This window comes from Cavia porcellus, unplaced genomic scaffold, assembly GCF_034190915.1.
Source record: "Cavia porcellus strain 051 isolate PalLab524CR breed Dunkin Hartley unplaced genomic scaffold, mCavPor4.1 scaffold_16, whole genome shotgun sequence".
In the NCBI taxonomy this organism is placed as follows: domain Eukaryota; kingdom Metazoa; phylum Chordata; class Mammalia; order Rodentia; family Caviidae; genus Cavia; species Cavia porcellus.
Window position 1 is genome coordinate 16,377,113 of NW_026947499.1, and position 24,411 is coordinate 16,401,523.

Here is a 24,411-nt window from a genome sequence, read left to right on the forward strand (position 1 = left end):
TCTGCAAATACCACCTGACATGTTATAATTACAAATGTCTCCACAAAGCAAGGGAGTTGTGTGAGACATATTGTAAGACATAGGAAGAGGTCTCTGCCCTACAAAAATTATATCCGCTACCCAAGAGAATTTATATAATGAAAGACTAGTCCCAGACACCATGCACAATGTTTGCTAGGCAAGTCTAAAAAGTTGAATTAAATCCACCCACTCCCCACCCACCCACTTTGACACTCCAGACATTCCCTAGGATTAGGTATGCGGCGTAGATGGATATTCCTGGAGGGTAACAAACTCTCTTACATTCTTTATGCATTCCCCTCAGCACACAGAATACAGGAGGTGTGCAATAAATGTGATACAATCTTTTCCTTTTACAGTCAGCGTAGAAGGCAATTGCGTCTCTTATTAAAAATCTAACTACAAATACATACACTTTGACCTAGTAATTCTACTTCTAATGATTTATTTTATAGGTGCTTGTAATAGTTTGCTGATATACAAATAAATAAAGATTAACTGCAGCATTGTTTGTAATGAGGAAAAAACTGAAAATCAGTCAAGAGACTGGCCAAATTATTTTATATCTAAACAATATGAAATGATGCAGGTACTAAAAACAAGCAGATTCCATCTACTCATACTACAGTGAAAAGTTGTCCGTGGCAATACAAAGCAACATCCTATATATGATAAAATTATCTTCTTTGTATAAGAAAAATTATTAATTTGTTGGTATATGTAGAAAAAATCTGGAATAAGATAAAGCCTCAGGAAAAATGTTTGCTTAGCAAAAATTTCCACCCCAAAGAAGTGAAATCTTTCCTCCTTTTGATGATAACCAGGTATAATATTCCTGAGTCAGTACATGGCCTTGAGGCCAGTTAACAGAGTGGCTTCAGACTCCCCTTGAAGAATTTGCCTCACTGCCTTTCAATTTTATCCTCTGTAAAATTGGAATAAAGCTAATCTCTTTGCAGACAAGGTTTTTAGAGGGCTAGACAGGGTGCTTAGAACCCACGTGAGGTCTTCAACTACCATTCAATTCCCGTCCTTCCCCTCCTTTTACTTCATGGTCCTCTTCTAACTGGAGAGAAGCTGGTACCCAGTTGGACCATCACTGCTGCCATGTTAAATTTTATGGAGTTCTCCTATCTTGGGCTCCGATTTCTCACTTCACTGGCCATGTCATTTAAGTGGTATCCAATCTTTGCTGGAAAAAGGCAAGATTCAACTACAGCTTTAAAAAGAAGATGCTAAATCTACCAGGTACTGCATTCCAGAACCCAGTTCTGAATTATCCCAGTTCTTAGATTTGAATTATCACTATTCTCCTCCAAACTCATTTGCCTTTAGTTCGGAATTACAAAAAAAAATCTAGGTAAGCCCGGTGTGGAGCATCTGCAAAAATCCTGATGGGCCCCAAGCTGGTTCAATGAAGATTTAGCACCAGATCAACCCGGAACCAAACACCCCTGCAGAAGCTAGGGACTTACGAATTCTCTCTGAGAGCTCTTAGTCACCTGGGAGTCTACCCCATTTGTATGGCTTCTTACACTCAAGATACTCAACCAGACACTGGACAACTGCATTTGACAAGAGTTTATTTGCAATGCAATTGCTGAAAACAGCTGCAAATTAATTTATGAATTGACAAGAGCAACACTTAGAGGGGGCAGCACCTAATGTGCATACTTTGTTTCCTCCAAATTCACAGCAGACTAAGTTACTCGTCACTGCACTACAGGAACCCACAGGAGCCACCTGGCTGCCTGGAGCTCACCCACTCATCCCAACCTGGTTCTCCACAGGCCCTAGGTATGTGGGTGAATGCTAATTTGTATGTCTGTTTTAAATATATATTGCCATTCAAAAAGGTCTGAAACATCAAAAAATTCACACATAATAACAGAAGTACTCATATTTTAGAGCTCAAATGTCCTAAAATAAGAACAATGCATATTTATGATGACACGCCACAGTTAGAAATTTCCTGTGGTTCTATGAAAGATGTGGTTCTATGTGGTTCTATGAAAAAACAGACTGGCTTGTAAGGTTAAGGCTGAGAAAGCCAAATGTATAGCAGTTGCTGGCAACTTCTGAGAGCTCACAAACTGATCATTTTTTGGTGCTTACTGTTGACTTCTGAACATTCCACTTGTTCTGACCAACAGACTAGTTGAGAAAATAAGAGGCACCTCTTGGAAAGATTCAAGTTACATATTCTTCACTCCTATTGAAGATCCCCACTCAGAGTACGTTACTCTTTTCTATAGGTCAAACAACTCCCAGTTTTTAAAAACCAGGATTGATTGAGAAAACAAGCAACAAACATGACAACAGCTGCTAGCCAGCAAGCTCCACCACATGGACCCAAAATAGACACATTAATTGACAAACGTCTAACTAAATTGGGTTCTTATCAAAGAAACAAATTAAACCTGACCCAACAACATAACCCCAGAAGACCACACTATAAATTCTGACTGTGCGCCATAAGGAACACTTAGTTTGGACACTTACTGAGTAAATCTGGCTACCCCAAAATGTTATCTGTAATTCCAAAACTATATTGTGGGACACAGTTGCTCATTCTGTAATTCATGGCGCCTGAGAGGAAGAGGGTTTGTGTGAAACCAGCTACTTAATTATTATGATGCTGAGTGTGAACCCATGAAGAACCTGGACTTAGCGCCTTTCAGAAACGCCTTTGGACTATGAAAAATGGTACCAAATTAAGAGGCTCCAAAGAATCATCAAAAGTCACAAAACTGAGTTTAAAGTCTTTATATCAGATGACTTGCTATGACCCAAAGACGAGTCAGCAAGACATTATGAATTCATTAAGGACAAAGTCACCATCAGAGAGTGTGCCTGATAGTCCATACACAGCATATAATTTTATCCAAAAACGCGACTCTTTCTGATTTTCACTCCTCAAAGATGCCTACTAAAGCACTGATTCTCCCAAAAAACATGTTATCAAAACCAAAAGACTGTTAAGTTCTCCACAGCAGGGTTTCTCAGGCTTTTCTATCAAAATCACCCAAAGCACTTTTTAAAAATAAACTACATCCATTCAAATAAAAACTGGAAGGCCTACTATGTGCCAGACACTGTTCCAGACAGCAAGAAAACAGCAGTGAATAAGAAAGACAAAAATCCTTGCCTTCATTGAGCTATCATTTTAGAGGAATTAAAAAAATATTAATAATCAGTGTAAAAGAGAGTAAATTACATCTCTATCCCATTGTAATTGCTTAAGGTACTTGTTAAAAAATATGGATTCCCAGGACTGACTGACTCCAGATTTCACGGACCAGGTTCCACGAGAACAGTCAAGGAATTTGCATTTTTCATGAGCTACTGGGGCGATTCTAACCCAGCCAGCCTAGCACTGCATTGGGATCCGCTGCTGAGGAGATTGCAGAACCAATGTGGCTCCCTGCTCCAATCAAATTAAAAGTTTCTACTGCAGAGATGCCCTTGAATAGACCTTGCCTTTAATACAGCCATCATTTCTGCTGCTTATATCTTTTCAGTGGCTACCTAGAATCTTTCTGAATATTAAGACAAGATCACTGACAACCAAGGGCTGGAAAATAACCAGTTCATCAGCACTGAAGCAGCAATCTTCCGAGCTTGCAAGCACTAGGAATGTCTCCTGCACAAAATGAACACCTGCAGGTCACCCAAATGGGGATCACCAAGGCATAGTAATCAAAAGCCAGGGAGAGAGAAGGGAGGAAAGAGCCCTCCAGTGAAACAGTCCTAAACAATGTGGCAACCCCACTGGCGGCAGAGAAAGCACAACAGCTGACAGCCGAGCCTGGATTGGAGTTATAATGGACTTGCTTTTTTAAAGCAGAGACTTTCAGGCCAACAGAGACAGACCCTTCTGATGGCAGCAGCTGCAGATGCTAATTAAAGGGCAAATCTTACATGTGTTCTGTTTGGAAGGAACGGATGCTTCTCTGTTGGTGTTTGCATCTATAAACCAAACACTCCAATGGCAATTTCTATCCATTGTGCTGAATTTCAAACAAAAGACAAATGTGTGTGTATGCGTGCACCCACATGCATGCTTGAGTGTATGTGAATGCACCCAGAGGGATATGAATATTTAATAGTCCTTTATGGTTTGAAAGAGTCCTGCTATGGCTTGAAAGAGTCCCTGCTCATTTTTGAAAATTTAACCCCCAGATTCCTATAATGATGATATCTGGAAGTAAGGCCTTTAGAGGTGATTAGAGCTAGTTGAACTCATGCTCTTGGATTTCTCAGCCTTCAGAACCATGAGCCAAACAAACTTCTATTCTTTATCAGTTACCCAGCCATCAGTATTTTGTTATAGCACCTGGAAACAGACTAAAACAAGCCTATTCTTATTTGCATGAAGCATTATTAGAACACGTGGTGCTAGTCACCTCTTGGAAATATCACCTTGAGACTGGGAATGGTGGCGCATGCCTATTATCCCAGCACTTGGGAGGTTGAGGAAGAAGGATTGCCTCAGTTCAAGGCCAACCTCAGGTACGTAGTGAATTCAAGGCCAGCGTGGACTCTGTACGGAGATTCCATCTCAAAAAAGAAGAAAAATCACCTTGAAATGCTTGCATGACTGAAAGTGTCATGAAAAAACATAGTGATGTCTTTGGCATTGTTATCATTATCTGCCTAGTGTTCCCTGATCTTCGGCATGGTGGAGGAGGAAAGGGATCCTGCAAGCAGACTGGCCCCTGGCAGAGACCCTGTACTATTCCTGAAGGGCAAGGTGACCTAGCAAAAAAGAGAAAAGGCCCTTTTTATCTCAGAAAATATGAAGCCCAGCCTGATTCATTCACCTATTCAAAAAATCCTTACTGAGTACTGAATCATCCAGAGTCTTGGCAAGAAACGGCACACTCGAACCAGGTAATTGAGGACATTAATTAATGAAGAGGCTATTTACAAAGGTTAGGGTTAGTTTAAAGGAAATAAACAGGACAATGGAGTACCCAAGGCCAGCAACAAGAGGGGAATAGGTACCATTCCTGGGCCTGGCAGAACAAGAAAATAGATTCTGATGTGTACACAATTATTAGTAGCACAAAAGGAAGAAGCAATAACCAGAAACTTAAATTAGTTTAGAGCTTTAGCTCTAAGGCATTGACTGTCAAAGTGAGGTACCTGGAGCAGCAGCAGCGTCACTTACTAATGTGCTGAAAATGCAAATTCAGGCAAACTACCCCAGACCCACTTAATCAGAAACTCTGGGGCAGGGCCTGACAAACCAGGACAACATGATCAAATTGGCAAACTGGCAAAACTCCAAATGCACTCACTTGAAATATGCATCAAAACACCAAAACCCAAAACAATGATTTCAAAGGCACAGAAAACTCAAAGAAGCCCCCAAGGCAGTAATGCACTCGGCAATTGAATTGGGGTCAAGAAGAAGAATTAATATCTTGTTCGCCAATAAGAAAATTGAAGCTGAAAAGGCCAATGAGTCTAGGGAGACCAAACAAGAAATAGCAATAAAACAAGAACAAATACTATAAGCCTCTTTCTGATGGGCAACTGGCTTCTAAACCTTGGCTTCTGGATGGAGCAGCAACACGTGAACACACATGCCTGGAGAGTTTTGCGACATGCTTGAAAATTCATATAATCTTAGCTAAAAGATCAAAACAGCACATGTCTCATTGTCAAAACTATCATAAGCTGCCACATTTCAGTCGAATACACAGAGTTGCCTTCATTAACTCTCTCCTGACTCCCAGGGATAATATAGGGGGTTGTGAACAAAGGCCATGGAGTCAGTATCTAGAAACGGTCTGTTTCCAACTGTTTCTATAGCAGAAGGAAACGCTGCCCACAAAATTGCACAGGTGTAGGATGATGGCAAGAGAGGAAAGCCAAACTAACCCCAAGCAGCATATCAAAATATGACCCAATTAGGAGTGATTTTGGGTGCAGCAGTACAATGCAGTGAAAACCAATAAGAAACATGGAGCTAGGAGGTCCGGTTCCCCCTCCCCCCCAAATCCATCCTTCCCTTCTTCCACAGTAATAAGAATCTTATCTGGATATAAGCCACACAGCTAGACAGTACATCTCCAACTCTCCCTAGAGAGATGTTCTGGCTGACAAAATGTGCGAGAAAATAAAGGGTCCAACTTACACATCATGCTGTGTAAAGGGAATTTGCTTGATCTGAATTCCTGCTCTTTTAACAGCCAGCTGGAATACAGACATGAAATAGCCCAACTTCACTCACACAGAAGTTGATAACATCTTAAGGAAGGGAGGAGCCAGAAGATGGAAAGAACCTGGGTCCCTGAATTATCACATACAACACAGCTGCTTCACCAGCCTGGACAGTATGTTGGGGTCTCTTTGTTATAGCCTGTGCTATAACTAATACCTCTCCCTATGCACACGGAGAAAAACATTTGGAATAAATGGAAAGAAGAAAATGTAAAATCTCAGGAGGGAAAGGAAGTTGATGGTCAAATATAGGCTAAGAGTCAGGGTAGCTTGAAGAGCCTCTCCATATGAAAAACATCAATACAAAGACATTCACAAAGAACTTAGATACAACATACTTCAGTGGTAAAGCAACGTTTTTCTTCGTAAAGATCAGCTCTTTCACACTGATAAAGGCATCCATTACACAGAATTGAACAGATTTCTTCATGAACCAGATCAAGAAAGCAATTTCCATGGGTCACCTGCCAGAATACTGTACTGGGCTAGCCTTGGCATACATAACTAGATGCTACAATGGAGGTTGCTACCATTTTCTACACCAAAAAAATCATAAGCGACATTCACTGGACAGTGGACACGGGATATTTTTAACCATCAAAATTCAAGAGAGCCCAAGTTCCATTTCCTTGCACTGTACACTGTTTTTAAAATCTTACACCAAGACTGTCTTGAATTACATACTTTAGAGAGCAAAACTCCCACTGCTAACTTAATATGATTTCTGTAACACAATAAGTAAATTTGTATGTAAATCAGATTTCTATGAAATTAATCATGTATTCGCCCAATGAATACTTCCCAGGCATGTACTTGGTAAAGCTCTACTGGAAGCAATAGAAATGTAATTGCTTCTCTCATATAGAAGTAGCCTGGTAGAAGAGACCAACAGCCACTCAGGGAGAAGTAGATGGTGAAATGAGCATACAGAAGGGCACCGGTCCCAGAAATGGAGGGTCCAGGAGGGATTTCTAGAATTGAGATCTGCTCCAAGTACAGAAAGAGCAATAGAAGTTGGCCAGGACAACAGAGAAGGAATAGCTTGCAGACAGGTCTGAAGCTAAGATCTAAAGGGAGTTCAAAATGAACGTAAAATGAAGAGAAATGATACAAGAATATTCTGAGGAACATGTGGAGAAGGCTTTATGAAACCACGTTCAAAAGTCTTGACTTCATCCTAGGAATTGAAAAGTTTTAGCAATAGGATGACTTGGCTGCAGTATGCAGAAGACTTGGGGTGGGGGAGACAGACTGCAGAGTACTCAGGAGGTCTTCACAGTAATGCAGGCCAGAGAAAACAAAGGTTGGGACTCACAGCAGCGGGAGGACTGGAAAGATGATGAGACAGCAAGGAAAGATTTATACGATGCAGAATTCTATTTTCTCTTTCATTGATTTAAAATGTATCTTCAATTAAGTTGCATTAGCATTACAAATTAGTGTTCCTCTGCCAGCAGAATTTACTATAATATGCAAATTTCCCCAAACTTCAAAGGTTTAGAGATTTGTAGGTAGTCAATAGACACCACGAAATTTCCTTTCTTTATATCACTGCCAATCTAGGGGCCCCTTATCTCACAAAAGATGTGTTTCTAGACCCAGAATTTTTCAGATTTTACCAAGATAAACTGGTCTCTGTATTTCATATGTACTATATACCATCCTCCTTAGTGTCTGGGATATCACCTCATAATCAAATGCATTCACAATTTTGCAGAAAAATGTGAATCATCACTCTAAAGGTAACGAATAAAGACTGTAAAAACCCTAGAAGAGCTTGGGTCAGTTTCTGTTACAAACTGAGTTTAACTAGGGTTTTGCTGCCAAGAAAACACCATAAAAACCTGAGGTTATTCAAAGCTCCGAGAATCACAGATACTCCATTACAGATAATGGATGGTGGACCTATGATCACAATTTAACTCCTATGCTAAGTTTGGATTCTTGTATGAAAACTATATCCTTAGAAAACACTCATTGTTTTGTTTTATTCTATTCCTCTGTTGTATTCCCTTTAAAATCAGTTGAAAAACAAATGAAAAAAAAAATAATAAGGCTTTCCAAATGGGAAATTCTCAAAATACCCAAAGCACTTGAGAAGAAAATACAAACAAAGAAAAACTGCAAGATACTATGAGTAATACCCAACTGAGGCACTAAAGAAGGGTATAAAAATGCCATTGAATCCCATATCAGTATGCTGAGGCAAACCGAACTCCAGAAAATAGCTGTTATTAAAATCTTTCCCTCTTCACAAGACGACAAGTGGAAAAAGTGAGACACTGCTCAGTATGTCAATGCCAGTGGCAGAATCAAGAAAGTAGTCTCGCAGCCAAACTGCCCAAAAGAGAAAGGCCTCTATGGCTGAGGGCATGTACTAGCAGAGGAAGCAGCAAATATCCCCAATCTGAGAAGTATTCCTGGAGAGCTTTACCCACGCAGAAGTCTACAGCAGCTAACACAATTAAGAAAAAGAAAGGGAGGGTTCTTTGTACTGTGAAAATTCCAGCTGGTGGTAATAAGAATAATGCTTTCAGCTAGCAGCGGTCCCAGTGACCAGGGTGGGGAGAGATTGAGGAAGCAGCAGCACCCAGCAGCCCCTGCACCCAGCAGCAGCCAGCTGGTGCACAGACAGGGAGAGAGAATATTACCCATGCCCCCTACTTCCATAAACCCTTGTAAGCAACCAGCTCATTCAGAAGGATGCAGGCTGAGCTGATAGCAATGGAAGTAGGGAAGGAACTTAATGTTTGTATTGTTTGGTTGACTTTGCAGGCTTGAAGCTGGTAGTCTGAGCATCTACTTAGAGGATAACAATATGCATACTGATTTATATGTGGATTTCCTATTGTCTTGTTTTTGCCAATATCGTTCTCATTGTTTTGTTTTATTCTATTGCTCTTTTGTATTCCCTTTAAAATCAGTTGAAAAATAAATTTAAAAAGAACAAGGCTTTCAAAATGGGAAATTCTCAAAATATCCTGGTATTACCCTCTGAAGATGTAATCCGACAACTGTTGATCGCTGAAGGAAAATACTAGAGTCAACATGTAAGAAAACTGAAGCTGAGTGTCTTTCCGGGGACACATCTGACCAACATCAGTGGATACAAAGGCAGTAAGCATCTCTGAAACAACTGAGCAGTGGCTTAGCACATGCAAGTGACAACAATGTCCTCAACTGAGTTCCTTTACATAGAGCACTCCGAATTTGTCATAACCTCTACCAAAATTGACCTTGATATTATGAAATCCTAATTCATCTCAACAGTGTTTACTTTGAAGGAGCACCAACCTCATGAAACCAGATATCAAAAAGATAAGCACTTTAAACCAGAGGAAGAGAAACACAAGTTTATCGAATAATGCAAGACAGATCAGAAAACTATTGATTCAACTTTTGCCAAAAAAAAAAAAAAAAATCAGAGCTATTTCTGATTCCAGGACTGCCTGTGTTCTGGGTAACTTGAAAAGGAAGTTTATTCTCACAAGCTGGTGGTGGAACCCTCCCGCAATGTTCAAGCCTGCTGGTGCAAAGGTATTTCCTTTCTGAGGGCTAATGAAGAAGCCTATGCATACAGCCAACAGCACAGGCTGCAAAGTGCAAACAAAATAAAGGCTGCCTGGGCAGCAAATGTCCTAGAACATCAGGGACTCTGGAAACCCAAATAGACCAAGGTCACCAGGGAAGGTGGGGGATTCACAACCCAGGCCTCAAGGACAGTATCACAATAACAGTCAAGACAGGAAGGTTCGGGCCGTAAGAAAAAAGAGCACAAGGTTAGTGTAGGGCCAGTCTCCCAGTGCCCTGGAGCAGAAGGCTGAGTCAAGATAGGAAGGACTTGCTATAAGCACTAACAAATAAACCGTTTATTCCAGATCAGAAACAAACTCAGTGAAAGCCCCCAAAACTGCCCAGGGACAGTTCAAGATAACAGTCTTACTTTAAGGGCTGGATCAGGAATAAAAATTGTTTCTAGGATATGCTTTTTTAAATTTAGGAATCTAATCCCCTAAGAACTTGAACAAGGCCCCCAAGTGAATTTTGGAATTCTATCAGATATGCTATCTGTGCATCAGAGAAATCTATGTCACCATTGAAGGAATGAAGTAGGCCCTGGGTTCAATCCTCAGCACCAAAAAAAAGGAGATTGGTATATACTAATATATAAGGGTGAAAAAGCAGTCTGAAGAGCCAAATGGAGGGTATCACACCATTTTTTTGTAAAACAAGCTATATACATGAGTATATTCAATTTATTTTTCACAGGGCATAAGTTAGGTTCAGAAAAAAGGTATATCATCATCAATATTTGCTTCCCTAGAGAGAGGTAATAGAAAAACAGAGCGCTTTCCCTCCTATCTCATACATACCAATGGGATACAGTGTGGTACTTCAATACATATCATTAACACTTAACTAACACAGCCTCAGACATTTATCATCCATTTATATTGGGGACATTCAAAATTATCTTTCTAGTTATTTTGAAATATGCAACCAATTATTGTGAGTTATACTCACCGTGCTGTGTTACAAGACACCAAAACTTAATTCTATCTAATTGTATTATTGAACCCATTGGCCAGTCTTTCCCTATCCTCTCTTCTCCCCACCCTCCCCGGCTGCTGGTAAACACTATTCTACTGTCTACTTCTATGAGATCAACGCTTGGCTTCCATGAATAAGTACAAATATTCTGCAGTTTCTTGTAACAACCGTGAAAAAATATTAAAGTGAGATTCTATTAAAGGTAGTTACAGATCATTCCCAAATAAATGACTTCTCATTATTGTGCTTTAAGCCACAGCTGCAGGACCCAATAGTCAGTGAGACAGTTCTAAATGGGCTGGCTCTTAATCTTTAGAACACGGAGAACAAGGAGACCTGGCCGTCAGAAAAGCGCTTGAATGAATGAGGGGTGTCATGGCCCAGGGGCCGAGAACTACAGCCAATTTGGCAATTGTGGTATCTGAACTTCAGAGCCTGATTATTCCAAAAATATGGATATAAAGACTCACCAGGTAAAGGTTATTTTTGTCCTGGAAGGCGTACTGTAATTGGGGGATCCAAGGGCCTGTGCTCCGAGATAATATGTTCCGTTCTTCCTCAAAAAATGAAACCTAGGGGGAAAAGAATCCTTTTACACAATTATACTATAAAGAACTAAACATGAAAAAAAGAATGCCCTTTCTTCTGTCTTTAAGACTAAACTGATATTTCTATTTTAAGTTTTGGAAAAAAAAAATCACTTAACCTGACATTTCACCACTCTGTTATTCACCTACTTTGTTCACAATTTTTGTCAGGTCCAATACATTATCTGTCCGATTATTTACTTAACATCTTTTATAAAGTCAAATCACTTACTTCGACCATAAATCTCTGTCTTCCTCTTCACCTTCCCTTCTGGAATGGTAGCACAAATTTGGTATCCATATCAGATGCTAGCAACAAAAAACATCAGGACCCAGAACAGAGTACGAGTAAGGACCAGTGAAAGAGGCCCGATTCGGGGTACCAAGGGCCCCTGCAGGGAGAGGAAGACATCCAACATGTGGAGTGGCCTGGAGCAAGTTACCTGGACCCGCAAGGTGACCAGAAATATCAAGAAAGACAGTAGACAGTATGCATGTAGATGCAGAAAACAAAAATTCCAAAGGTATAATGTCAAAGAGGCAGGTTATCACTATAGTTTGGACAAGAATCCCTCAAAGGGCCGTGTGTTGAAGGGTTAGTCCTACCCTATGCACTTATTTAAAATGGCTTCAACACTTCTGATGATTACAGGCCAGTTGCAGGCATTTTAAATAAGAGGGAGAGCCTAGCGGGAAGTCCTCAGGTCATGGGTGCCATGCATCTGCCCAGCCCTTTCATATTTCTGTCTTTTGTACCCAGACCATAAAGTGAGGTTTGCTCTGTCCTGCTGCCATAGTGGGCTACCTCACCACAGAGCCAAAAGCCACGTGAACAACCAATCTCAGACTGAAACCTCCAAACTGTGAGCCACAGTAAATCTTTTCTCTTCGTAAACTCATTATCTCAGCTATTTGTTACAGTAACAGGAAGTTGATAAAGCAACAAATATGACAAGACTGGAAACTAGAATGAATCCTATGAAATTGGACTTTCAGCACATACAGTACACACATAAAAATGAATACAGAACTAAAGGTGTGTGACTGTATAAGTGTGTCTGTGAGGGTGTGCATGGGTACATGTGGGGTGTGTAAGTACAGATACTGCATCCATACACACATATCTTTAGCACTGTCCACTGAAGGGAGTCTAAAAGCAATGATACCCATATCCGGATCTTGGCCTTTAAACGACATTTTCCACTAAACAGGGTTCCTTAGAGAATGACTGATGACAGGGTAGAAAAGTGAAAGTAAATGTGAAGAAAGGTCCAGGCATCTTGCAATAAAAGAAAATAAGAAAGCACTCAAAAATGATGGAGATTTGTCAAATGGACAGAAATGCCAATTTAAAGAGACAACAGAGAGACAATCTGAGTATAAAAATCCAAGTAACAGATTGCAATTCATTGACTGAACTAGGAAAATGCAGCTCCACATAAATGAATGAATACACTGAAAGTTTGGTGAGGAATAGGACATTTCTATCTTTTGAAAGTACTGTCCCATAAAATACTTATTTAGGAACAAATAGGAAAGGCACCTACACGGCAGGTACCACTTAATGGAGCAATAAGTGAACATCACCCAAAAAGTGACAGGTTGAAACTAAGAGCTATCTGTTGGGGTAAATCAGAACAGAGGCCTTGTCTGTGATATTTTCTGCAGAAGATCTGTAACCTGAATCTAAGCATCTTCAAACAATTCTAAATTTTACCAAATAACTGGCCTGTAATCATCAGAAGTGTTGAAGCCATAAGAGTCTAGGAAAAAAAAAAATAAGGAACAGATCTAGACTGAAGACCAGCATAGCAAGACAGGAAAACTAAATACCAGGTATGATGCTGGACTGGGCCCTTTTGTTCTCAAGGGTGCTACTGAGACTAGTGGTAAAACCTGAATGGGATCTGAGGTTAGAGGGCAGGAAAGTATCATTACTACTTTCCTGGTTTTGATGGTCACATTGTGATTCACGAGACAAGGTCCCTGTTATAAGAAATACACACTAAAGTACTCTGAAGTAATGGGTCACCAAGTTACAAACTTACTGTCAATCGTTGGGGAAAAAAAAGAATGGTACTTTCTGATTAGCTAATTTTATACATCAACCTGGCTAGGCCAATTAGTCCATCAAATAATTTCTGTGAAAGAATTTTACTGATTAAGTTATTTTAGTATCTATTGTCAGTTGATTTGAAAGAGATTATCTTCAATATTCTGGGTGGGTCTCATCTAATCAGTTAAAAAGCTTTAAGAGTAAAATTGCTATTTCCTTGAGAAAAAGGAAGTCAGCATCATGCCTGCATCATCGGCTTGTACTAAGAATTTCCAGCTTAGCAGTGTAGCCTACAGAGTTCAGACTTTCCAGTTTCCACAATCATGTAAACCAACTGCTTGAAATGAATTCAGTAGATAAGCATATATATACATACATATATTCTGTATGTTCATATTATGCTATGTATAGATACATTCTACAGAACACTGCCATGTGTATAAATACCCTACTGTAACCGTATTATGTATATGCATAATCTCTCTGTATATGTGTATTTATATACACAGTCATCCCTTGGTACCCATTCGTGTTGGTTGCAGATTCCCAGCAAATAACAAAATCACAGATGCCAAAGTCTGTCATATAAAATGGCACAGTATCTGCAAAGAACCTACCCACATCTCTCCATATACTTTAAATTACCTCTAGGTTACTTATAATACTTAATATAAAATAGTATGGAAATAGTTATATACTGTATTTTAGAGAGAATAATGATAATAAAAAAAGTCTGCACATATTCAGTACACTTGTAATTTTTGCCCTCATATATTTTCAGTTTGCTATTGATTGTATCCGCAAAAGTAAAATCTTTTGATACAGAGGACTAACTACATACAGAGTCCACCAAAAAAACATATGCACACTTCAGGAAGAGAAAATAATATAATGTTTTTTCAATAAATGGTGTTACCCTTGTATGGGGGACCCTAGAGGATCTCGTCTATATTGCAGAAAACTTGTGACACAGCAGGTCCTTAGAGAAGAAACTGAAAGCTCAAAAACCAAGGTTTCCCAAGCAGCTCTTTGCCATACTAATACATGTCTGGAAGCTAATGGCTACCACTTTGAGAACCTTTTGTAACAGTAGAGGCCAAAGGTAACTTACATTAATATCATGATATCTCAATAAGTTTAGTATTAAAATATTTATACAGGTTTTTTCTCTTGAATTGTATATAAATTTTTTTGGCAGACTGTATATGTGTATGTGTGTGCATCTGTGTGTGTGTATCTCAAACAGAGAAAAAGTTGCCTAAACTGTACATGATGGTTAGTTTTATGTGCCAATTCACATATGTAGGAGATATATATATATATATATCTTGCTGGTTCCATTCCTCTTCCAGATCCTAACTAGTATATTGCACTTGTCACTTTTTTTATCAATTTATGAATTCTTGAAAATCTTAATAAATTTAATTTTAAATATACCTTCTTCTGGGTAGTTCAACAGTACTACCATGAAAGTTACAGGCTTTAGTATGCTCGTTAGTATTAAATGTTTTTAAATCATTTTTCCATGTGCTACATATAACCACCTTGCATGCCTCAGGGCTTAATCTAAGTCACTAGGCAAACAGCAGCACAACCCCAGTCATTTCTTGCCCTGGCACTTAAAAGGTGTTCCGTGGAGGTCGGCTGAACTGAACAGTCTCCCCTTTACTTGTTCACTGCTCATTCACTCTGACCTCTGAAGCGTTCATCAAAGTAAAAGGTCTCTGAGGATCTCTTCAGTCGGCACAGCACTCTGGGCAAGGGTACCAGCCTGTCCCAAATAACAGGCTGTGTTTGCAGAACACCACTTCTCCTTAACCTCTCCACTGACACCCCCTTTCTGTCTCTCCTGTGCTGGCTTCTCTTTTCTTATGCCCTTAAATTCCAGATCCTGACCATGACTCTACTAAGGACCCCTCTTTTCTTTTATAATCACCCTCTTCAAGGGTGGATGGATGGTTCTCATTGACGCCTGTTTGTGTATGACTTTAGAAAGCTCACACTTCACACAGTCACTTCAGGTCCTTTGCCTGAGGAAGGCAAATATATTTCAACAATTCCAGTCTTTGCCTGCAGTGTGGTACTTATTTCCTATCTAAAACGTAAGCACTGCAAGGTCAAGCTATATCTAATGCTTCTACCCAAAGACCTAAAACCATGCTAACAAAACAAATGCTCAGTCAGGATGTACTGATGATAGATAGTTCTTACTTAGATGCAGGAGGCTGAATGAGTATCTTCTATTCCTGTCTTCCACATTATTTGCAACATCCTGTCATTTTCCCCTTGCTACAATATGGCTCACATTTTATTCCAAAACACAGAGGGCACATCATTCTTAGACTCTAACAAGCAGCTTCCCACCCTCTGCTGCACGAAGTGACTGAAGTCCTTAGGACCAGGCTGTGATCTCGGCCTCCTTGCAAAAACCTAAATGATCTCCAACCACCCACAAAGTAAACTGCCATACAAAAATGGTACTGGGGGAAGGATGCGTTATGGTGCATTATGGTTTAGATCTTAAATGTTCCCCCAAAGCTCATGTGTTTAGAGGCTTGATCTCAAGTTAGGAGGTGGGAGAAATTTCAGGTGGAAATGGGTCACTGGGAGGAGTGCTCTTAAAGGGTATATTGGGGTTGGGATCCTGGCCCCCCTCCTTTCTCTCTTTCTTTCTGTCTCTGTCTCTGTCTCTCTCTGTCTCTCTCTCTCTGTCTCTGTCTCTCTGGGTCTGCCTGCCTGCCTGTCTGTCTGTCTGTCTCTGTCTCTCTCTCTCTCTCTCTCTCTCTCTCTCTCTCTCTCTCTCTGTCTCTCTGTGTCTGTCTGTCTGTCTGTCTGTCTCTCTCTCTCTCTCTCCACTCCCCTCCTTCCAGGCTGCCATGAGGTGAGCCCCCCTGCTCCAGCACGCTCTTCCTGCTATGATGTTCTATCCCACTACAGGTCCAGAATTAATGGAGCAAGGTGGTCATGGATTGAAATCTCTGAAACCAGGAGAAAATAAATCGTTTCACTTTCAAGTTGATTTTCTCAGGTATTTTGTCTCAGCAACAAAAAGCTAACACAGGGAGTTATTGTGTAATGGCTATGGAATTTTTGTTAGAGATCATTTTAAAATCCCAGAAACAGTCATTGAACATTGTTAATGCTCTTAATACCTCTGAATCATATAAGAATGGTTAAAACAGTAAATTTTATGTTACAGATATTTCACCACAATGACAGAACAGGTTCTTGAGAGTTTCTCCCATTTGTCCCCTTCCCACCCAGATATCCTCATTGTGCCACATTCTTCAGTGTATTTCTTCTAAACCACTAAATACATACACACACACGCACACGCACATGCACACACACACACACACACAGGCACACGCACACACCCGCACAGCATCTTGACCCAAATTCCAGAATGTCTCCCAGTCACACTTCTGCCTAGCATGTCCTCACCACTTCTGTCTGTGTAGAACTATGTTCCCTTATCGGTGAGGACTTCCTCTGTCTCTGGCTTACTCACATCTCCCTTCATATCATCATTAATGAATTTGCTAATTGTTTTCCCCCCTGTGATGCTTTAGCTAGCGAGCACCTGTTTTATAAATTTGCATTTTCCCCCTACTTTCCAAGGCTGTTATTAAACCTTGAAAGTAAGAGCCATGGAACTTTAATTCCTTTTGCAGGCATCCCACAGAGCTGGGTACATTATCGGACACATGATGTACACTGGAATGTCTGTAACTAATAAATTACTCTCTGAACTTCAAGGCTGATGGCTGTCTCTAAAACACGGCAAATGAATCAATATGTCTAGAGACAAAGCCTTTCTCACGAGAATGAAAAGTACCACAATTGAAAAGATAACTTCTTAACCTGTTCTCAAATAAGCAACTGCCTAGCTATGTAATGATTTTATTTAACACTTCAAAGGCCTATTTTAAAATCAAATATGCATGCCCACAGTACAAGTATCTAAAGCCTGCACAAAAGCACATGCTATCTTATGCATATCCCTGAATCTCCAGCTGATGGCCATGAAAGAAAGATCATCTTAAATTCTTTAGTTAAAAGGCGAACTTGGCTCTGAACAAATCAATGGAAATTTATTACCTTCAAAATTAACCAACATCAGTTCAAGAAGAGCTAAGAATACAAGACAGCTCCTTGCCCATGCGACCATAATTAATTACAGAGTCAAAGGAAAACCTGCTGGATGCTCGATGCCAATTCAGCAGCTTAATATCTCTGGAATAAATATTCAAGTGCAAATAGGGGGCTGAGCCTGAAGTCCTACCTGTTCCTGTGCCAACAAGGCCTTCTTCTTCATAATTTTCATGGCATAGATGTCCCCAGTTGCTCTCTCTCTTACCACCTGTACTTCAGCAAAATGACCACAGCCTACAAGACTTTTGACTTCAAAGTCCTTTGCCGAAGGCTGGAGCTCCTGTAACTCAGCTATGGTGTCGGAATCTGTGGAGAGGAAGAGTTACACCCAGATGAATAAAGCCCTTCAAATATGTGCATCTTTATGAGAAGAGAAAAAAAAAAAGAAAGAATTTTTTTAAAGTGTTCTTATGCCTTCCTTCACTGTCAGAAGACATTTAGTCACTTTCTAATCCATCATGAATAATTATAAAATCAGCACAAAAGTGTTTTTATATGTTAAGTTAAAATTAAGGGCTCCAGAAATTCCAAAGTACGGTTTCCATGGTAGCTACAATTTGATTCTTATAGACTTAGAAAATAGGGAGGGAGGATACACATCATGCTTTTTCTCCTTCCTCTGAAGGCTGTGGGGCATGCTTGGTCAAATATGCTTATGAGAAGTTAGGTTGGCTTACAAGGTGACATAAACAACATGATTCCTGTTTCAGTCAACTTTGATCATTCTTTCCTAACATGTGTGCTCAGCTCAGTTTTATCTCACTAGCCTGTTTTATATCACCTGCATTGTATTGGGCATAGTAATGCCTTCCTTTACCTTATGTTATAATTTGGATTAGAAATGTCATTCCCCCCCCCCAAAAAAAAAGCTCATGCATTTAAGGCTTGGTCTCTGAAGCATTCAAAAGTAGGGCCTTTGGGGTGACTGGGTCATGATGGCTCTATATTCATCAAAAGAGCCATCATTTATGGACTCCTAGCTTCATGGATTTTTGGAGAGAGGCTTTGCTATCACAGGGAGTCTCCTCCCTGCTGTCTAACTTCCGTGAGGTGGGAAGCTCTGCTCTGCCACTTGCTCCTGGCCACAGTGTTCTGCTTCCTCAGAGGGCAAAAGTGATGCAGCCAGCTGACCGTGGACTAAAACCTCTGACATCTTGAGCCAAAATAAATCTTTCCTCTTTTAAGATGATTTTCTCAGATATTTTGTCACATCTCAACATGTACACAGTGCTTTAAGAAAAAAAGGGAAAGGTTTTAGCCCAAAGGACCAAATGGAGCCTTGACATTTGCTTTGCAGGGTTGACATGCCACAGATCTGGACAGTTTTGCAACTATCTTTTGCTACCATGATCTTATCCCTTCTCTAAATCCAATCTCTCAGGCAGAGATCATCAATGTGCAAGTGTGGACTGAACAGTGGGCAGGTTTGGAATCTTACATTATGTTTATTAATATTCTAAATATGCTAAGCTGTGACATCACCAGACATGCAGTGATCATCTTGACTTGCAAGAATATGGGGGAACAGAGTGGCCTAAAAATAGAATCCTGAATATTATGGAAGGAACCACATTACATATAGAGGAAGTGTACCAAATGAGGCATAGATATCTAAAACCAAAATACTCCTGAGCTGAGGGTATAACTCAGCGGTACAGTAGGGGTTTAGATCATCATGCACAAAGCCCTGAGTTCCAGCACCAGCACCACCAAAAAACAAAAACAAAAAAAACCCAGAAGAATCCCAAAGAAAGGCATCATGTTGAAGACCAAGAGGCTGTCTCGAAATCCTCCACAGACACTAGCACCCATTAAGCAATGGAAGGCATGGCCATTTGGAAGTAGATAGGATACTAGTAGTAGATAAAGTTAGGAGCAAATTCATATGGCCAGCGGGTTCGTGCATGGCATTTATCACCACTGGGGACTATGACAGTCACATTTGTCTGGGTGTAGAGGCTGCCACTGCCATTTGAGAGGCCAAGTTCTCACTGTCCCTGTGTGGAGAGGGTACTGGGAACAAGACTGGCAAGCCCCACTGTCCCTTGCAAGGTGACAGCTGTTGTGGCTCTGTGCTGGCACAAGCGATCCCTGCTCCCAGAGGCCAGGCAGCATCTCAGGCTCTGCTGCGGCTGCTGCTGCTGCTGCCACTGCCAGGATCAATAACTGCAACACCTTTGCCAGGAGCTGCACTGTCACTCTGGGCAACTTGGCCAATGCCAACTTTGATGCCATCTCTAAGACCTACAGTTACCTGACCCCTGACCTCTAGAAAGAGACTGTTCACCAAGTCTCCCTACCTGAAATTCACTGAGCACCTTGTAAAAACCCACACCAAAGTCTCTGTCCAGAAGACTTAAGTTCCAGCAGCAGCTGTGACGGGGTTTTTATACAAGATAAAAGTGAACAAAATCCGTAGAATTAATTTTTTTTAAAACTAACTAGAGCATCTTCACAGAATACTGTAATCCCAAACATTGATTACAGTTGTCCAAGTATTGTAATCCCTTAGTCTTCTTTACAATCCAAAAAGTTTTATTTATAATCCTATCAAGACGTTATTGGAATCTCAGCAGGTTAATTTCAATCTACCACCTCCAACGCAACCCATGGTGAGAGTAAAGACACCAAGACATATTCCACGTTAAGGGCAGCCAAAGGGTCCTAAATCTAATCCCTGTGAGGATGTGAGGACAAAGGCCCTGATCCTAGGCCTCTCCCAGAATTTATTATCTTGTGAAGAAGCGGGGAGGCTCAGGGATGAGTGACAGTGAGGATGGCGGGAATTACATGAGTAAGTTGAGCTGGCTGGCCAGGTGTGGAGAAAAGCATCTCTGTAAACTGTAGAGATAAAGATATGCAGAAAGATCAATTCACATAATCCAATTAAGGTAGCAACTGAATTGTTGTGGGAGGCTGTGGCTTTGGTTTCTGACATGCAAACTTTTGTGCCCTGGGGAGTCATACCTTGAGGTTCATACCCAGTTGACATTCCCGGAGCTATTGGCTCTGTGCTCATATCCTTTTTGAAGAACACTATTCAAGGAAAACAGGATATCTGTCTATCAGCTTTAAGAGATTATATACCAATACCTCTGCTAGCCTAATTTGCAATGCTTACAGCCAATTGAAGAGAGAAGGAAATACCATACTCAGTTCTGTACTATCAGTATAAGGAAATAAGCCTCCAAATAATCAAAGTTGCAGTAATTGCTTTGCATTCAAGGGGAGACATTGGAGTTGTCTCCCACATCTCTCCCTTGCTTGTTTTGTAGCTCCAGCAGGGCTAGTCGTGGTTGTATGGCCTCAAGTCATCTTTGGGTAGTGAATACTCTATGACAGATCTTAATGAGAAAAATTATAAAGAATAGAATGAACACACCATTTCCAATATAAACCAAAAGTAAGCCTTGAGGTATACAAATGGATTTAATTGTTCGATGCATCAGCAAATTTATCCCAATCTTTAATTTGGGTATCAAAGGTAGCTGTCTATTGTGACATGGACAGCACTAGTCTCTGAAGAGCGTCTATATCCATAATAATATTGTGATGAGTTGCTCCTTGTATATGCCTTTTGATCATTTCCCAAGGATATAGGCTTTTGTTATATGGCAATGGGGTGGTACAAAAATGTGTCATATTATAGTGACACTTTAAGCTTTGTTGTAACTGTAAGCTTTTAATCTAATCTCCCATCCAAAGGACTGACGTCTCTAGAATGTTCACTTGGGTTTGTAACTTTATATCAATTTTTCTTTGAATTTTTTAGCTCTCATCAGCAGTTCTTGTCTAATTATCTACAAAGTGAGCATTTTGTATTGAATATGCTAATGCTGTGGAGCCAATAGCTGTACTGGCTATCAAAAGAACTGGGAAAGTAATCCCTGTAATAATCAACCCAAGCATCCTCTTGGTTCCATTGTTAAATCTTTTGATCAAGGTTTCCACTAAGAGGGCAGTAGGTGAGTGATACCAAGGCTCTGTTAGACTGACTGGAAGCCAAACTCCAGGCCTCCTGCTCATGATTATTATCATGGAGTCCTTAGAAAAAAAACTCAGGAATAATGCAATGTGTTAGATAACAATTAGTACATGAGAATTTTGAGAACTCTATCTTTCTTATCAACAGTACATAAGGATCATAAACACATGTGTTTACTCTTATATACCTATCATTCAGTAACATTATTTTGACTTTTCCTCCATTAAACTGACTGCAGATGTCCAGTCTGCAGCTGTCCTGCATGAAAAGGCAAGGCTAGCTTCCATAAAGTGAGCTGTATGGGCCCATCCCTGTCATTAATATTAAGTCTAGGAATAGGAGAATTGAGGCCTCTACCTGACCACATAATATTAGATAAGGCTTCTGAGGTCATTGTTCTGTCAGGAGAGCCTGAAAAGGAAATCTCATGCCAAGCTTGACCTTTTCCCATAAGTAAACCTCTGGGACACCAGTCTATAAAGGAATAATTGAATTTGCATATAATCTGCCCATGGTACACATGTCTGCAAGATTGCCAAGGGCCCAAATCACCTTCCTTGAAATGAGGGGAACAAGCTACTGGAATACAGATAGGAATGTTAGGTTTGAATTTTCTAACAAGGTTACCATCTAAGAGAACAGAAGTCAAAGTCAGTAAGGTAAAGCGTTCTTTTGACAGTCATTTCTTTCAAACCTGATTTACAGCAGACATAACACGGGTTAGAGTCTTGCTGTAGTTGAGTTACCGCATAAGGGAGGATATACAAAATGAGAGGTAATATTTACTTTAGCTTGTTCTTGTAGATGCATGAAAATATGAGGGCTTGGTAGAACAGTAAATGTGGGATTTTTGCTTTGTACAAAATGGAAGATTTCTGGTGGTTTGTCCATCCAAGTTAAGGGTCTGAGCAAAGGTGGATTAGATATGTAAGCCCAGTACTCCTTGAAAGAGTTTTGCCCTAGAATAAATTACTGTACGGATACGGCGGTGGGCCTAATCAGGGATTAGGCGGAAGGCCTAATCAGGGATGTTTACCCTGAGGTCACTTCCTCCTTTCCCTATTACAACTTCCGTTTTCCTTTCCCAGTGGTGTGAAAAAAATCCCAATCAGCTCCTCTCATGTCATCAATGCCCGCCCTAAGCACCACCCCCAATCAAAGGCTACCTATGTCCCATACCCCCATATCCCATTCAAAGGAAGACAGCCCAGCCACCATGGGTTGTGTGCTCCTTTCTATGTCCTCACCTCAATAAACCTGTTTTATATTTTTACTTCTCTATTGTGCCAGAAAACTCTTTCACTCCTCCCCCTGAACCATAGGAAAACATACTGTAGCTGCTAGGAGAACAAGCACTGCAATAAAAAGATTCTCAGGAAATTGAACCAAACCCTGGCTGTTCACTAAGGCCTCACGGACTATCTGTTGCAGGCCCTCCCAGGATAGTGGAGGATGAGTGGTCAAATTTTCCTTTTATCCTGAAGATACTGTGCCAAGCTGTCTCCCTTCCCTGTCCCTCTCCAAGCTTCTTTCACATCAAGTATTTGAGACTGCATTATAATTCACTGAATGCACTGGTTTGCAACTTCCTGCACTCAACCTGATTTTATCACCGCTTGTGCACAAGGTCAAACTGTCTTAATTTCCCATCAGGCCGTGGGCCTCAAAGTTGCTTACAGCACTGTCCAACTTCACAACTCCTGAGTCTGTCACTAGAGACTACGAGTCACACAAGCAGACAAACTGATTTGTAGGCAAAGCCACCATGATACTCTCTAAAACTTTTAAGAAACCATTGCAAATCTCTACCTTTTCATCCAAATGCTTTTGGATTATTGCAGTGAACAGCTAAGATGCTAAAATCAAGCCTCTAAGTATTTTTAAAACAGAAACAAAAGAGTATTTATAGCCAAGTGTAGTGGTATGGGCCTATAATATTAGCACTCAGGAGGCTGAGGCAGGAGGATCACTGTGAGTTTAAGGCCAGCCTGGACTACAAAGTGAGTTCAAGGCCAGCCTGAACTGCATAGTGAGACTGTCTCAAAAAGACAAAAAAACAAATTATTCATGACTTCTCTGCACACCAGCTGTTTGTATGACCCTAAAATCAACTCAACCTTTCATCCCTATGTATTTCTATTTATAGTAGTTATGGGCGCAGTGAGTATTAACTAGTGAGGGGATAATAAGGACTGAAATGCTGTAATGAAAATACAAATTATAGCTTTGTCAAATAAATAATTGGCTGGAGTAGTGGGATATGATTGACTATCGCTCCCTTTTTGTTCTAATGACCCTGGCCTAACACTATGCATTAAAAATAATTATATGTTGAAATACCATATTGCATCCCAAATACGCACTTATACGTCAATTAAAAATCTTTAATTTGGGACTTGGTGGTGCACATCTATAATCCCAGCATCTGAGAGGCCAAAGTAGGGGATCACCACAAGTTCAAGGTCAGCCTAGACTACACAGTAAGTTCCAGGCCAGCCTGAGATACACAGCGAGACCCTGTCTCAGCAAGTAAGTAAGTAAATAAACAAACAAAAATTATGTCAAGTGACTGAACACCATCTAGCTTTCTGTAATTTCGCTATATGATGTCCACATAGTGACAAAATCACCTAATGATACATTTCTTTCAATATATCCACGGGTAAACAATGCACAACTATATCTAGGAAAGACAGAAGTCCTTTTTCTGGTTCCCAGATGCTCACCCCCTGCTCTCTCTGGCCCTGGGTCAGGAGCATCTCTTCAGGGCTTTATTTCCCCAGGCAGCACCTCCAAAAGATCTCCACCACTATGAGGACACTCGA

General features: G+C 40.4%; 1 protein-coding gene across 9 annotated transcripts in view; it reads right to left on the reverse strand.

Moving 5' to 3' along the window:
• Cit (citron rho-interacting serine/threonine kinase) overlaps positions 1-24,411 on the reverse strand; it is a 169,420-nt gene that overhangs the window by 134,593 nt on the left and 10,416 nt on the right. For all 9 annotated transcript variants that reach the window (XM_063225749.1, XM_063225744.1, XM_063225743.1 and 6 more), the window contains exons 4-5: positions 17,732-17,907; positions 11,274-11,375 (exon numbers count right to left, since the gene is read on the reverse strand). In XM_063225749.1, the coding sequence (XP_063081819.1) occupies positions 11,274-11,375; positions 17,732-17,907 (278 nt within the window). The remainder of the gene's footprint in view (positions 1-11,273; positions 11,376-17,731; positions 17,908-24,411) is intronic.